The following is a 15,587-nucleotide window of genomic DNA, read 5'->3' on the forward strand; positions in this document are numbered from 1 at the left end:
AAATTATGGCACTATAATTTTCAGTATATTTCAATATTTTGAGTTTGAAACAATTCATTTTATCCGCTAAAATAAAGTGGTGAGGAACGGTTAAATCTATTTTCATTTAAATCTGATTAACTACAAATTGGGTAATCAAAATTAAACGGGCTGTGTCGTTTAAATAATATGAAGTATTATATTATATTCGAGCGAAATCTGGTTTAAAAGTGTGTTTCTTATATTTACTTTATATTCTTTACTTTATATATTACTTTTATACTTACTATATATTTTCTCCTATAAATATTAATAATATACATTTACAATAGACGCTAGGAGGCCCTATCTTAAAAAAGCCTACTAAATATTGCGCATTTTCTCTGAAATTTCGAATAGATGCATATGTGTAACTTTACCTTATTGTAAAAAGAAATAAAAGCTAAAACCGCTTCTTGATATCTTTGTTCAGACCAAAGTTATTGGCGAAAATAATAATAAATACCGTGAAATGGGGTGAATTTGATTTCGCGGGGCGACTTTGATCACTATATCAAAATATTTTACATTTAAATTTCCCGCGCATATTAAGTGCCGATTTTTTCCGTTCGGTAAAAAATCGTATTCAGTAATGGCGTTGATTGAATATTTGGGAAGATACGCAATCCTGTGTTAAAAAGTGTACCCGGTCGACTATCGGATTGCCGTTCAGTTTCGTGCACCGTGTGGTGCTGCCGCGAAGCGTCATATCTAGGAACGATTTATTTTAGCTGTGTGGACTTGGCTTTTGGCTTCTTTGAGTCAGGTTTTCAACGACGCTGGAATCTCCGGTTACGCGGCCGTGTTGGATATTTTTTTAAGATGGGATAATGCTGCCAATTATGTTTTTATTATTTTTTTTGAACATACAACACGGTGTCATTTATGTGGTGGTCAAGTGATAAGTGATATACTTAAGGGTGGAGGCATATTGAAATTTCTTAAAAGTTAAATTTTATAAACAAATAATTACTTACCAAAATATGTTTTTGAGACAAAAATTAATACAAAAATATATATAAAAAGCTATTTTTACAAAATTACCAACAAAGTTTAATACAAGTTATAATTCCAACAAACATTGTTTCCTTCATTTTGTGTTCAAGAGGGTCAAGTTTTTTAATAAAAAGCCCGTTGCACTTAATTAACTAAAAACTAATATACAAAAAATATGTGGAACAAATTTTAAGATATAAGTAGGTTTCACGTAAACATTATAAAGAATAATTGAAATAATTCATAAGACTTAATACCGATCATAATATAACTCCTTGATCAATAATTTTTTGTAAAAAGTAACCCATTTTGTCATGTGATTCCATATCTGAAAAATGTGCAGCGTAGTGACTGACATCTGTAAAGTAAGGGGTTGTGAGTGAGGATGTTAATAGAAATTGAAAATAGGCCACATTTTAAGTTTTAAGCGACACAGGAAAATTCTCAATTACCAGTTGTTACAACTATACTTAAAACTATAAAAATATACCTAGTAACAAAAAAAACATTTTGTTTAAAGACCCCGCATCACGGTTATACAGGACGTCAACAGAGGTGGAATAATTAGAGGAAAGTTGAGCAATATAGTGTCCTTTTATAATAAAATCTAAATTTTGCAAAAAACTGAAATTTATTATAGCAAAATCATTTTATTTTTTTCTGGCGTTATTTCAAAATATATGACAAAAGTATTTATTAAATGAATAAATTATTGTGACCACTTTTTCTCGCCTATACGATGACACCTTTAAAATTTAAAATACGACGTTCTGTCTTTAAAGAGCCATCATCAACTTTGTTTTTCTTTGTCGGCGCTATATTGACCATTTGCAGTTTAACGATGCGGGAATCTTTGGCCGCCCGGCCGTTTTGTTATTTTTTTAAGACAAGGGCGATGATGATAACAGCGCTTTTATTTATTTTGTTATTGCCGATATTTAAATGCGCTGTGATCTCGCATAAATAACTATAAAGATAGTTATAGATAAATGTGGTGGTTAAGTAATGTATGAATGTTTGAATAAGGGTTGAAATGTTTTGAATAAGGGTGTAACAACACTATAAAATATCGAAAATAGGCCACACTTTAATTTGCAATACAGGGAAACACTTAATTACTAATTCTTAAAACTAGAAAAAGTTAATAAGAAAAAAAAACAAATATTTTGTTTAACAGTATGAAGGGTCTCATCGCGGTTATACAGGATGTCCAAAATAAGGATGAGCAATAAATGGTTTAATTAGGCGAAAGTTGCGCAATATAAATGCAATGATTGAATAAATGCAATCTAAAAATTGGAAAAATGCCAAATATTTCCTAATATTCAGGAAAAAAGGTGAAATTTGGCAAAATGGTTTTTTTATTTTTTTCTGGCGTTATTTGAAAATATAAAATAAAATCATTTATACATTATTGTAAACGCTTTCTCTCATTTACAAGTTAACATCTTTAAATTTTAAATACGACGTTTAATAACTCTTAAATCCTTCTTTAGAAAGTCATAATCAACTTTTTTTCTTCTTGTCGACTCCATGTTGGCCACTTGCAGTTTTGAATAACCCTTTTACAACAATTACTTTTTCAACGAGGTAATTTCTAGTGAGTAGTTGGAATCATCCCTATTAAATATTATATACCTCTCTCTCTTTTAAATACAATTTCGAATTTCAAAAAATTCAAAACATACTTTATTCATAAATACATGGTACCTACTTGTTGACATGGTACTTCTATGATATAAAATAGGCACATTAATCGACATATTACTAACACATAATTTAAAAACAATACACAATAGTGGGTTCAACATATTAGTATAAACACAAAATGTATTTTCAATTTCAAAGCAAGACGACTTAAAAATTTTTTAGAGTAACATCACAAATTCTAACCTTTACATCTTTACTAAAAACTAATTATATACGATTGGCCTGTTCCTAACTATCTTAAAAAAATTCTAATGCTATAAAAATACTTGCTTTTAAGAAGTTTCGTTAAGAACTTTTTAAAGCGAGGAGAACTTCTAGAGACTTTTATGACATTTGGAAAATGATTAAAAATTTTTATGCTCAAGTAAATAAGAGAATTCTTAGTTCACTTTTCGGGATGGGCATTGGAATATTGTATTCTTTTCTGATATTATAACGTTTTAAGGAGCCATTATTTTGAAGATACAATTTATATTTTTTATATATTAGGCAAGCAGACTCAACAATAAACAAGCAACACAAGGAAAGTATCTTTAAATAGGGGTCTGCATGTCCTGTGGAGATTTATGACACATATATTTAATGGCTCGTTTTTTAAAAACAAACATCGAGTCAAAAAGCCGTTTACTAATGCAACTCCAAAATGTTATTCTATACTGTAGGTATTTTTGTATGAAAGTAAGTTCCAACTTTCGACAAAAAAAAATAGACCGTTTTTGCAGATATCAATCTCAGTTCATTTAAAACCACTCTAACAGCATAACATCGTCTAGCCAGTTTTTGCCTCCTGACATATCTCCATAAAACTTACGTTTATGATCGATAACAATTCGAAGAAATCTGTTAAAATTATTCACTTCCAATTCTTTCTTGTGAATCATGAACTGCTCTGAACATAAAAACTTAACAATTTAGTCTTATCTATGTTTAAAGACAACAAATTAGCATCAAATCACTGTTTAATCATTAATAAATCTGTAGAAATTGTTTTTGTTAATGTGCTTTTATTATTGTCTGCCCATAAGATAGTGGTGTCATCTGCAAAAATAGTGAAGAATCCTCTTATCTGGAGAAACGCCAGGTCATTTATATACAATAGAAATAAAATAGGACCGAGAAACGAACCCTGCTTACTACACAAAGTTCAGACAAACTGCCATTTGGCCAAACAAACTTTTTTCTGTCTAACAAAACAAAATTTTAACCATTCTAGAGCAACTCCCCTAAACCCAAATCTAGAAAGCTTATCGAGCAATTTCCATGGTTGACACAGTCAAAGTCTTTAGAGAAGTCGCAGAATACCGCTGCAGCAAAGTGACCTTCTTCAAGCTCAAATATAATCTCTCCAGGAATGAAAACATTACTCGACATTCATTTAATATGTTATTTTTTTTATTAGGAAAGCTACCATTCGTACTATAACCAGTTTCTCAATAACTTTAAAGGCTTTTTAGGCTTTATTTTTATCTTTTTCATGAATGAATTTCATCATGAAAACAATTATTGAAAATACTTAAAACACTAAAGACCATAAACATAATATATTGATTTAAAATTTTCTTAAAGTAAAAAAAAGAAAAAGAGAAAATGGCTCTCATAGACATGAAGAGACAGTATTTTTAAGAGTTCGGATTGATTTTTGTAGATAAAATAGATAATTTTCTGTGAGGTTTATAATTAGATTTTTTTAAAGATTTTCTAATAAGATTTTGAGATTCCCATATTAGGTTGTTATAAATCAAAGTCTTAATTAATATACGCACACTGATTAATTTTGCTTAAAGGAGCCATCGTCTCACAAACTAAACACATTTACATATATCTATCTATTTGTGATTATGATATCCAAGAAAAATTTTTAACAACTACCAAATTGCAATACGGCAAACACGAACCTGTGCAAAAACTCTCCCACACGACTCGGATGATCGGCCGATTACTAATGAGAAGCGACGGACGAAATTATTTTCGCGCATACTGGAGAGAATCGCCATCTATTTTTCACGCATATTTGCGGTCACGCTTTAGCCCATAAGAGGCATTCTTAGTGACACACCCGGTAAATTGGGGAGCTTAGAAAATTCGTTTTTTGAACACATATTTATGGAAAAATTTAAACAATAAATAATTAAATTTTTTTTTTAAATATATATACCCATTTAGTTGTGGAAACATCACAATTACCGAGTGTTCACGCTTAAAGCCCGCTGCAAAAGTATCTGTTAACTGACAAGTGACGTCACGCCCCTTATCACTCTGCGGGAGAGGAGAATTTTACGAATTCAAATTTTTAAGTAATACAATTTGTTTATAAGAAATATAAATAAATTATTTTGATCTGCCAAGAACGTTTTACATGCAAATCGAATTCATAACAATTACTACTACAACTATTGTTATTTCTTGGTTTCTAATCGATAACAGTCATGCATCACAGTTTGCTCATTTACTTAATGGTTAAAGTTTTTTGTTTTTAATTTTTGTTTTCCACGGATAACATACATATGTTCATATCACCCTCATAACAAATCACCCTCTGTCTTTTACGCCATAGTTAGGAAACACTCTGTATGAAACTCTCAAATAAAAAAAAATTGTTATGTAGTGATAATCGTAACTTGCTGTTTTTTAATAATATTTTCAAAATGTCAATATTTTATTATTACTCATAAACTAGCAAATAGAAATTAACCTAATGACATTTAGTTGTTTGGTACATACTGGTTAACGTATCTCTTAAGTACTTTATCTTAACACGGCAATATTTTTTAGTGTAGCTTTAAATCATCTTTAATAATCCTTCTGTCGAAATAGCAAATTCTTGGTTTTTTATTTAATTTTAAGTTCATCGCATACTACAGATCAAGAATATGAAGCAATTATTTACCTTAGCCATGCAAGATTTGGGTATTTTATTTCCACAGTGTTTTAAATTTTTTTAGGCTTTGAGTTTATAAGACTGGACCGTAAAGTAGCCCGGATCTTAAAAACAAAAATTAAAACATAAAACACAAAAAATCTTTCTTTGCAAAACAGCTGTACAAGTTAGCTGTACAAGTTAGTATTTTCTTGCTAAGAGTTCGAAAACAAATTAGAAGACAGAGCAAGGAACCGGAATTTTAAGTTAAGGCACAGCTGCTAAAAGATTTCGAATCTGACATTTCGGTATTGTTAAGAAAAGTTACCCAAGATAAGTGATATAATTGCTACTAATTTTTTCCAAACGAAACAATAACAAATTATACGTAACAATAGATTTTTTCTTACTTCCGAGATGTAGTTTGGTTCGTGATGGTAATAAAAAAGAACCGATATAACAATTCCGGTATGGTACGATTTCGGTTTTGTCACGACATCTGCATCGACAAGATCCTGGCTTTGGTTGCTTTCTATCTTAAGGAATAATGACTTTAATAAAAATGTTAACATTGTTAAGTTTGACTTAACTTGGTTATGGAAAATTATTAATTTAAACGGACTTTCTGTAAAAGTCACGTATAAAAATTGAAAATGGCAAAAAATTATTTAAAAATGTTATTATTATTCTATTTTCTTAAGAGAGGTGTGATGTATTTATTATGGATATTTTTATATGTATTTCGTGTCATAATTTTAATTATTAATACCAATTATGACTGGCATGATGATGATGCAAATGTTAACATTTTGCGAAATTTGAATTGGATGGTATTGCTGTGGATTTATATTATACCTCTTAAATATTCTAAACTAATAAAATAACTAAATATAGCTGAGATCAACAAAGTTTAGTCTTCAATTTATGTCGCGATGTAGAGAAATAAAATTAGATTAGGGATTATCGCGATTAGGGATTCAAGAAACCCGCTGGGCCCCATTTGCAGAACGAAATAATTAATTTAAAAGTATTTTTATAGTGTTGGTTTTACATCATGGTACTATCAAACTAAAAGTCTTTATTCGTTTTGGTTCTTTTGGTTTATAAATGCCAAAACGGCAATGAAAATTAGTGGCTTAAATACTACTGCACCATTAACATTTAATACATATTTATGTTAATAAAAGTGAAATTACAAACCTTAGTCATATACAACAGGAAGGAAATAACATTTCATTTCAATAACATATGCGTAACACGAGGCTTAATCTATTATGGCTGCAATTAAAATTATAGTTTGTTGCACGTTGCCTTATAACAGTAATTTTATATATCTATCGGAAGTTTTCTTCTATAAACAGTGATTTTCTTTAATTTTATCGCTATGATTATTAACCCTATGTTATGGGGTCTCACTCAAAAGTTCTTGGTGTAATATAGAATAATATCTTAGAAAAATCTCAGCAAAACAAAAACATTAATTAACAATTCATTCGTTGAAATAGTATCGTAACTATGTTTGTAATTATACAGCTACTGTGTGTTTCGTATTATATGTACTTGACAATTTTCCAATTATCAATTGTTTTCAATAAACAATTAATAATTGGTTTCAATAAACAATTGATAATTCATTTCTTTCTTCATTTATGAAAAGGAAAATATATATCTCGTCCATTTGTTATGTCAGCTGATCAGCGCTAAAGGACTGAGGCTTTTAAGGTTCATTATACCTGATCAGAGGTGGAGAAAAAAATTAAATATATAATAAAATGCGTATATTGCATATATGCAATATAATATTAACCAAAAATTGTCATAATTGGTGTGCAGTAAAATAGTTTTAGTAGTTTTATGTCTCCTTAGTTATATGTTTTCCTTGTTCTCTGTGCTTTGGTGATGATGTCAAGGTTGACACATTCGGATTTTACAACACTAATGTTCTAGGTAAGTTTTTATATAATTTTATAATATATAAAAACTTACTAAAAAGTATCTAAAAAAGTGGCAATATAACCGCTAAAATATTACATAAACATATTACAAGCAGGTTTTTTTTTTGTTATAAACCATTTGTTACAACACAAAACTGAACTTCACCGACGATTGCTTTACCTGTATTATCATTTTGGGACAATAATACAGTAATTATAATAGAGTTATAAAATAACATTTTAAGACCAAAACTTCACTTGGCATGGTCATTTGCGAGAGTCTTGATTAAAAAAATATATAATTATATAAAGTAACAACAAAAATCTATGCGTGCATAAAAGCTTATATACATACTTTAAAAGGAGATTAGAAGGTTCTATTAATTTCTTATTACAAAACAAGTTTAGGAACTTGTTAATTTGTAATTCTATTTAAGAATGTTTTGATATAATGTGGTAACTTTGCATTGCGAGTTTAATAAACGGCAAATAAAGAAAATTTCTATTTAATTTTATAAATATTTAATAACGGCAAATAAATCATAATAGCTAAATATCTATTTTTTACAGACAAATGATGACATTGGCGACCTTTATCAAGATGAAGAAAACCAAGCAGCAATACTTTTAAGAAAGGAAGGAGGAAGCTTAGTTTTGGTAAGTTATTTGTTTTATTTAAAATTGAAATTCATGACATGGTGGTATTTTTTCACTCAAAGATAATTAATATTATATATTATAAAGGTATATACATTAAATACGTTATTTCTCTTCAAACGAGACTAAGAATTTATCAAATTAGGGAATAAGTATAATATAACGCAGACAAATAAATGAATTTCCTGTATAACATAAAAAGGAATGACAGTTCTTGAAATCAAGTCTACATTGCAATTCATAAATTTGGTAAAATATCAAATAAAGGTAAAATAATAAGAGATTTAAATCAAAACTAAGTGCTCTTACAAAGTATTTTTTAAACAATACAATTAAGTCAGCAACTTTCAAGTCCTATAATAGTCTCAAGAACAATAAAATGTTCATTGAATGAGGGAACATTCGTAGAGTTAATTAACCAAACATTACAACCTATGATTTTAGTAATTTGCAATGGATTATTTTCACTTCTCACAGTGAAATATTAGAATTCCTTGTTTAAATTAAAATAACCTTAATATTGTTTGGGAATGTAAAGAGTTTAGAATATATGTATAAAGTAGATGGTACTTCTGTGAATTAATAATATCTATATAAATAAATATTGAGAATCATGTACATACATAGTCTGCAGTATAACTCTCCTCAATACTTGTCCTAATATTCGACAGATTTCTTACTCAGGCTTTTGTTTATTTTGAAAGAAATTCACAGTATTTTTTGAAAAGATCCACTAAGTAGGCACTGGGTATCTATTTTTCTATCTTTTACATTTTTTCTATTTTGCTTTATATCGGATTCTAACTTTCTGCTTTGTCAATCGGATTTTCTTTTCATTAACTTTCAAGTCTCTTCATTGGCTTCAATATGTGGCCGAATTTCTTAAAAGAGTTGCAAGATTGTTTACATTTTGAAATTAATTTAATCTAAAATTAAGTTTTTAAATAACTTAAAACTATATTATGTCTTCTTTCTTCAATTTAAACATAATTCCTCTTCAAGTATCAGATCGATCTAAGGTTGGCAATCACTTGGGCAACTCTTTCTCGACTCTATGCCAATCGAAATAGTGGAAATAGAAATTTATGGATGTGTCTTAGTCAGAAAGATACTATAATAATAAAACATTATACTAAATTAATAATAACCATTAGCTAAAACATTATTGAAATATCAATGCAAATTATGAATCAAATAAAATTTACGTAAAACTTCAATCTAAACAGTTAGGTGAATGATTTTACGACATATTTTTTTAATATAAAAGTGATAATTACCTCATTAAATCAATTCTCAATGGTTTTATACAGAAGTATGGTGCTGATTTACGCAGATTCATTTCTCTGAACTATAATATAATATTTACTTACTATATGGTCTTCCTAAGAAATCCCCTTGTTATGAATGTTGGGATTTAGTCTGCTGACCAAATATCATAAAATGTAAATATTTAGCAAAATCTTCCGTATTTACTTTGAACTTTTACAAGGTACAGTTTAATTGGCCATAATACATTATTAATTTACACTATAAAAGATGTTGTCTGCCGCAACCACTTTTTTTTTTAATATAAATCAGCATGTGCTAAAACGCTAATAAGATATTTAACAAGGAAGCAAAAGCTGAAAACCTGCTTTACACTCGGTTTTGCACGGTTTAGTTTTGGTTGACTGGAACTTTATGGCATTCATATAATTAAGTATATCCCTTTCGTTTTCGCGATGGTTGTTTTTTTATTTTTGCTTTTATCTAAATAAAACGTATGGTAGTATATCTTGATCGTTACAGGCAAATTTAATAAATATGTAGGTATGTTGTATGCAAGTTGTATTTGAAATTATTAAAACAAAAAACGAAGTGACCAAGAAGGGAATCAATCAGCTTAATTTATTATATTTGTGCATAGCAAAGGGATGATGAAAGTTACAAATAATTACAGAAAAAGCAACAAATAATGTAACCATTACTATAATATAGTGAATACAGTTTCCCCAATTTTAGCAAAACGTGCCAACCGTTATGTAAACATTACATAAACAATTGCTAAACAATCGAACCAGTACTCCATCTCTCCGTCTCTAAAAGAGCGTTAAATATATAATTGAATTTTGAATAGAATGTCAATTATTACCCAAAACCAACTCACAATAGACGTTGGTAAATTAGCAATCATTATTATCATATTCTAAGTTTATTATTAGCGCTTTAATATGAAAACTTAAATCTATACCAGAAAGAATTGACGCCATCATATGCATGTAATAAATGTAAGATATTACATTTTTAACCTAAACATAGTAAATAAAATGATAGAGGAAAATCGTGATCCAGTTCAGAAAACATATCTCAGATATTCTAGTAGTCAAATGAACTAATAACAGTTTGATGTAATGTCTTCAGTGAGTCCCTAACTCTTAATAAAGGCTTGCATGCTGTCCTAGTCCATATCCTTAAGATCTTCTCCTTGGAGTGTCGTAGCTCCAAAAATTTTCCTTCGCAGGTGATTCCACCTATCGTAAATTCCTAATATGTGGTATGAAATTTCGTTCCCTGTACTACAATTCGGACAGAACGGAATTGCTTTTGTACCAAGAAGTAGATGCCATTTATGCCCAGTTAGGATTCCCATCAAGTCTTTGATCCCTTGTCGACTCTTGGTTAGGAGTCGCCTTGCTTTAAAGCCATCATGATCTGGTATCATCTCCTTGGCCTATCTACATCCTTCTAGCCTTCTCCAATTCCTCCTTGCTTTTTCCCAGGCCCAATTATTAAGTTCCTGAACAACTTGTTTTTTACTGAGGTAAACACACGCTTCGCGGCCTACAAAGCGGTTAACGGAACCTTGTCTTGCTGGTTTGTCTGCCCCTTCACACCTTAGTAGCCTGGGACCCACATCTGTCTTACTATCTTGTGTAATGCCAGTCTTTTTAATGCGCCCTGCACTCATGAATGATCGCTAAGCTAGCCCTGGGTGTTTGAATCGACTTGACTATCAAAGTAGATACAAATTCCTTCGTTACCTTCCAATGCTTCCCATTTGTTTGCTACTTCAAGTATAGCAACACCGCTGTGGAAAACTGTGATGTGTTCCCTAGCGGAAAGAATTCTCTTGCGTTCATTTCCATCCTTTACACTTCAGCCCCGGCTGACTTGGTGTTTTTTTATCTATGATCCAGCTGTCTCCGAGGCCTCAAAATCATTTAACTCTTTAATCTGGTTTGTTGGCCATTCTTCGAAAGCATTTCTTTAATCATAATTTGCCACTCGCTGTAGTACATCTGGATGTTAGAGTTAGTAAAAGTGAAAATTGCGCCATTCTCCGCTATCCTTCATCTATCTCGGGCTGTGTTCGTCTGTATAAATACGTCTTAAATCTATGTGAGTAACAATGAAACCTCACCTCTGGACCATACTCGCACAAAATCTATATCCCATATATTGCGCGTGCGTTACGAATAAGTTCACTGGTAACATTGATCCGTAAAATATAATAGTAGTAATATAGTAATCGTTTTTTCGCTAATCTACCTGTGTCTAAACGATAATCTTATGGAGTTCTTAAGATGATTAGAGGTGCAAATAAAGCAGAAGACCCATCTAACAAGCAAGCAGTTGAGTATCAAAATCTCAGCGACCACATGCAGCAAAGAGCCGCCCAATTTAAGGCCGAGTTGGAGATACATGAAAAGCATCTGCAGGAAAGACCATCAAAAAAACCTAAAGTGATGGTACAGATATTGATAGACTAGCAGAAAAGTTTACTGCCTTTGAAAAATCTGTTATGGTGTCAATGGGAAGTAGCGTAATTAAATACCGATTCTCCGACGTAAATAAACCAAAAAATGTGCTGATAAAGTCCAGTGCAACGATATATTAGAATGGTCACCCATCAAAACACCAGAATTTTACTTGTCAAACAATGTAAATAGAAGGTGGATGACATTGTTTGGCAGGTGGAATGCTGGTGTTTTGACGGGTGACCATTCTAATATATCGTTGCACTGGACTTTACATGGCCTAGCAGAATCAGCTGGAAATATTGTACAAAAATTTGTACGAAAAAGTCATAAACTTATGATCAACAAAAATATACTAGCAAAACATAACACAAAACTTATAGGTATCCATATTTTATTTACAATACTGCTAACAACTAATAATCCTCAATTATTTAAAAAAAACGCGTGTATTTTTAAAACTCCTGTTGGACAGCAAGAGGTAGAGTGTTTGTGTGTTCTAAAAGGTTTCAAAATGGTTGTGAGTTCATTGGAAGAATTTTTAAAAATGGCTGAAAGTGATTCGGGTGGTGAGTTAACAACAAAATGGTGAGAAAAAACAACTGTTTTTTAGGAGGTGTTGAGTGAGTTACATAAATATAAATATGTATTTTTTATCGCCATATGGTACATATCGATACAATTAATTATTAAATTTAATTTTTTCTTACAACATAATATCGGAAGATTTACTGGTGGAGCAGGAGTGGTGGTAAGTGATGGGATGGATATCTGGAGTTTCGGTGACGGATGACTTTGAGTTTTCATCTACAAATGGGTAGGGAATATTTACAAAATATAATCTGTGCATAGCGCATCTTAATTTTGGATACGTAAATACTGGGTTTGATGAACTTATGACTTATATTTCTATGTATAACTTTAATTTGTTTGTTTTATCAGAAACGTGGTTGACACCTTAACATAGTTCTAGTACATTTAAGGTCAATGGGTATACATTACTGAGACATGATCGCGCGGGTAGAGGGGGGATGTTGGAATTAATATAATAAAAACATATTAAATTTCAGAAATTTCAGAAAATATAACTCGATAATATAAATAATGCTTACGAAATCATTAGCGGTAAAATTTAGCACAAAAAAAACTAAATTTTTTGCTTCTATCTACCGCCCACGCTCCTCCGATATAAATTTATTCATGGCTAGTTTAGAAGATATTTTAAATTTGTCAGTACCCTTGTATGATCACGTAATATTCACAGGAGATGTGAATTTTATTTTGCAACGGCAGTATAACTCTAGATTAATATTTTTCACTTTACTTCAGTCGTTTAATTTAAATCAGCACATTACAGACCTCACTCGGATAAATATTATTGCTCAAACTAACACTCTTCTATAGATGTAATTATATTAAATAGTAATTTTTTTCCCAAAACCACTAAAGCAATACCCGTCTCAAAATATTTGTCTGATCACTGCGTAATTTACAGTATTTTTGACCTAATTGTTGGAGTAGGAGAAAGGTATTTGGAATATAGAAACTATACGGATCTCCATTATAACACCTTTGAATTAGACGCATATTATTTACCATGAGATAACTTTTATCACATGAGAGATGTTAATATGAAATTAGAATTACTTAACTCCAACATTTTAAATTTAATTAATAAACATGCCCCTAGTATTCGGAAAAAACTACTGAAAGAGAATATAGACCAAGGATTACATCAAATATTAAACTTTTAATGAATTGCGGGACAAAGCTTATAATAATTAATTATGTTAAAGATAAATAATACTCACGTCGATATTATCGAGAACTGCAAAATTATACCAAACACAACATTGCGCGGGATAAAATTGCATATTTCAATTCAGTTTGTTTAAAAAAAGGCAATATTTTTTTAAAAATTAGGCAACCGCTAAAAGATTTAACATTACTCAAGACTCAAAACCCTACCTACTTCACTAAAATTAATAACTATTTTTCAAACGATAACAATAAAGCTCATATTTCGTCTCATTTTATAGGAAAAATATATTTGACAAAGTAACAAATAATTTTTTATATTATTATTAGACGAAACAAGCCTGTTAAAAATTGTGTATTCTATAACAACAAATGCAGTCGGTGAAGATGAAATTTCTATGTGTAATATTAAACTCTGTTTTCCATTTTGCAAAAAGCTTCTTTTAAACATTAATACTTGTATCTTAGAGATCCGTTCTCTAGAGATCCGGATATATAAAAATATTCAAATATTATACCATTATCTAAAATAACTAATCCTGTTAACGTTAAGGTAACAATTTTTTTTTAAATTAATGAGCATATTTTCCGATTGTCAGTCTGGTTTTCGAAATAATAATAATAATAATAATAATAATAATAATAATAATAATAATAATAATAATAAGCCTTTATTTCCAACAGGCAACTTGCCCAATAACAGGAAATAGTTGCAAAACAATGAAAAATATAGTTAAAAAAAACACAAACAAACAAACCTGAAAGAATGAAAAGCAAAGAACAAAGTAAAGTAAAGTAAAGTCACAATCTCAAAAGTTATCCAAAAAATTAGAACAAATAACTATTAATATAGTATAAAAACCCAATTATAAAAGTTTAACAAGATAATCACATATTCAACAAAATTGAATTAAATTAACTGCAATATACCTACTAACTATAACTTAAACACATGGGTCTTAATCCCAAGAGTAATGATCCACCAAGATATCGACAATCACATGAACCGGAGAGAAATTTATATCGCACATGTGACAGATCCAATTAAATATAGCGCATATTGTATATAGTGGCGATTTCAACAGGATGTTAGTATGAGGCCTTGGCAGAAAGAATGTTAGGGGATGCCTAGCATTAAGCCTAGGCACCATGAAACGTACATCAGAAAGAAGTACAGGACTATCAATGAATCCATTCAGTAACCAATGCAGGCATTTTACAGAGAAGATCATTCTTCTGAGATGTAATGGATGTAGTTTGAAGCGTTCCAATAGATGCCGATGATCAAACCCTCTAATCGGATATATGCCATCCTGCCTGAAGGCCAAAAACTTTCTACGCTGAACAGATTCAAGGAGACCGACATGATTCTGATAGAGCGGGTTCCATATAATACAGCCAAACTCCAGTTTTGATCTCACAAAGCAACAGAAAAGCAGTCTTAATGTAGATTCCAAAGTAAAACTCTGAGAACTTCTAATTATGAACCCAAGCCTTCTCAGGGCTGACTTGACTATGTTGTTGAAGTGTGGAACGAATGTAAATTCAGAGTCAAAGGTGATACCAAGATCAGTAATTTGCTCTAATCTACTCAAAATAGTATCATTAATAAAGTAATTAAAATTTAAGGGTGTTTTTCATCTAGAGTAACTGACCACACTACATTTAGCCGCATTCAAGCCTAACCTGTTAACAGCGCACCATACCTCCAATGTATTTAGACAGTTCTGAAGAAAAACACAATCCTCCAAACCATATACATTTAAATATAGCTTCAAATCATCGGCAAAAGCCAGCCTATGACAAGTGAGTGACTCAATCAAGTCATTTATAAAGAAACTAAACAGGAGCGGACCCAGGTTCGAGCCCTGTGGCACACCCGACGTTACGTTAAAAAGTTTCGATTTAAAGCCCTCATTT

General features: G+C 30.6%; 1 protein-coding gene across 3 annotated transcripts in view; it reads left to right on the forward strand.

Annotated features, from left to right (window-relative positions):
* Positions 1–15,587, forward strand: part of LOC126736456 (A disintegrin and metalloproteinase with thrombospondin motifs 16) — a 161,636-nt gene that overhangs the window by 118,979 nt on the left and 27,070 nt on the right. For all 3 annotated transcript variants that reach the window (XM_050440810.1, XM_050440809.1, XM_050440811.1), the window contains exon 5: positions 8,086–8,172. In XM_050440810.1, coding sequence (XP_050296767.1) covers positions 8,086–8,172 — 87 coding nt within the window. The remainder of the gene's footprint in view (positions 1–8,085; positions 8,173–15,587) is intronic.

Source organism: Anthonomus grandis, chromosome 5 (genome assembly GCF_022605725.1).
Source record: "Anthonomus grandis grandis chromosome 5, icAntGran1.3, whole genome shotgun sequence".
NCBI lineage: Eukaryota > Metazoa > Arthropoda > Insecta > Coleoptera > Curculionidae > Anthonomus > Anthonomus grandis.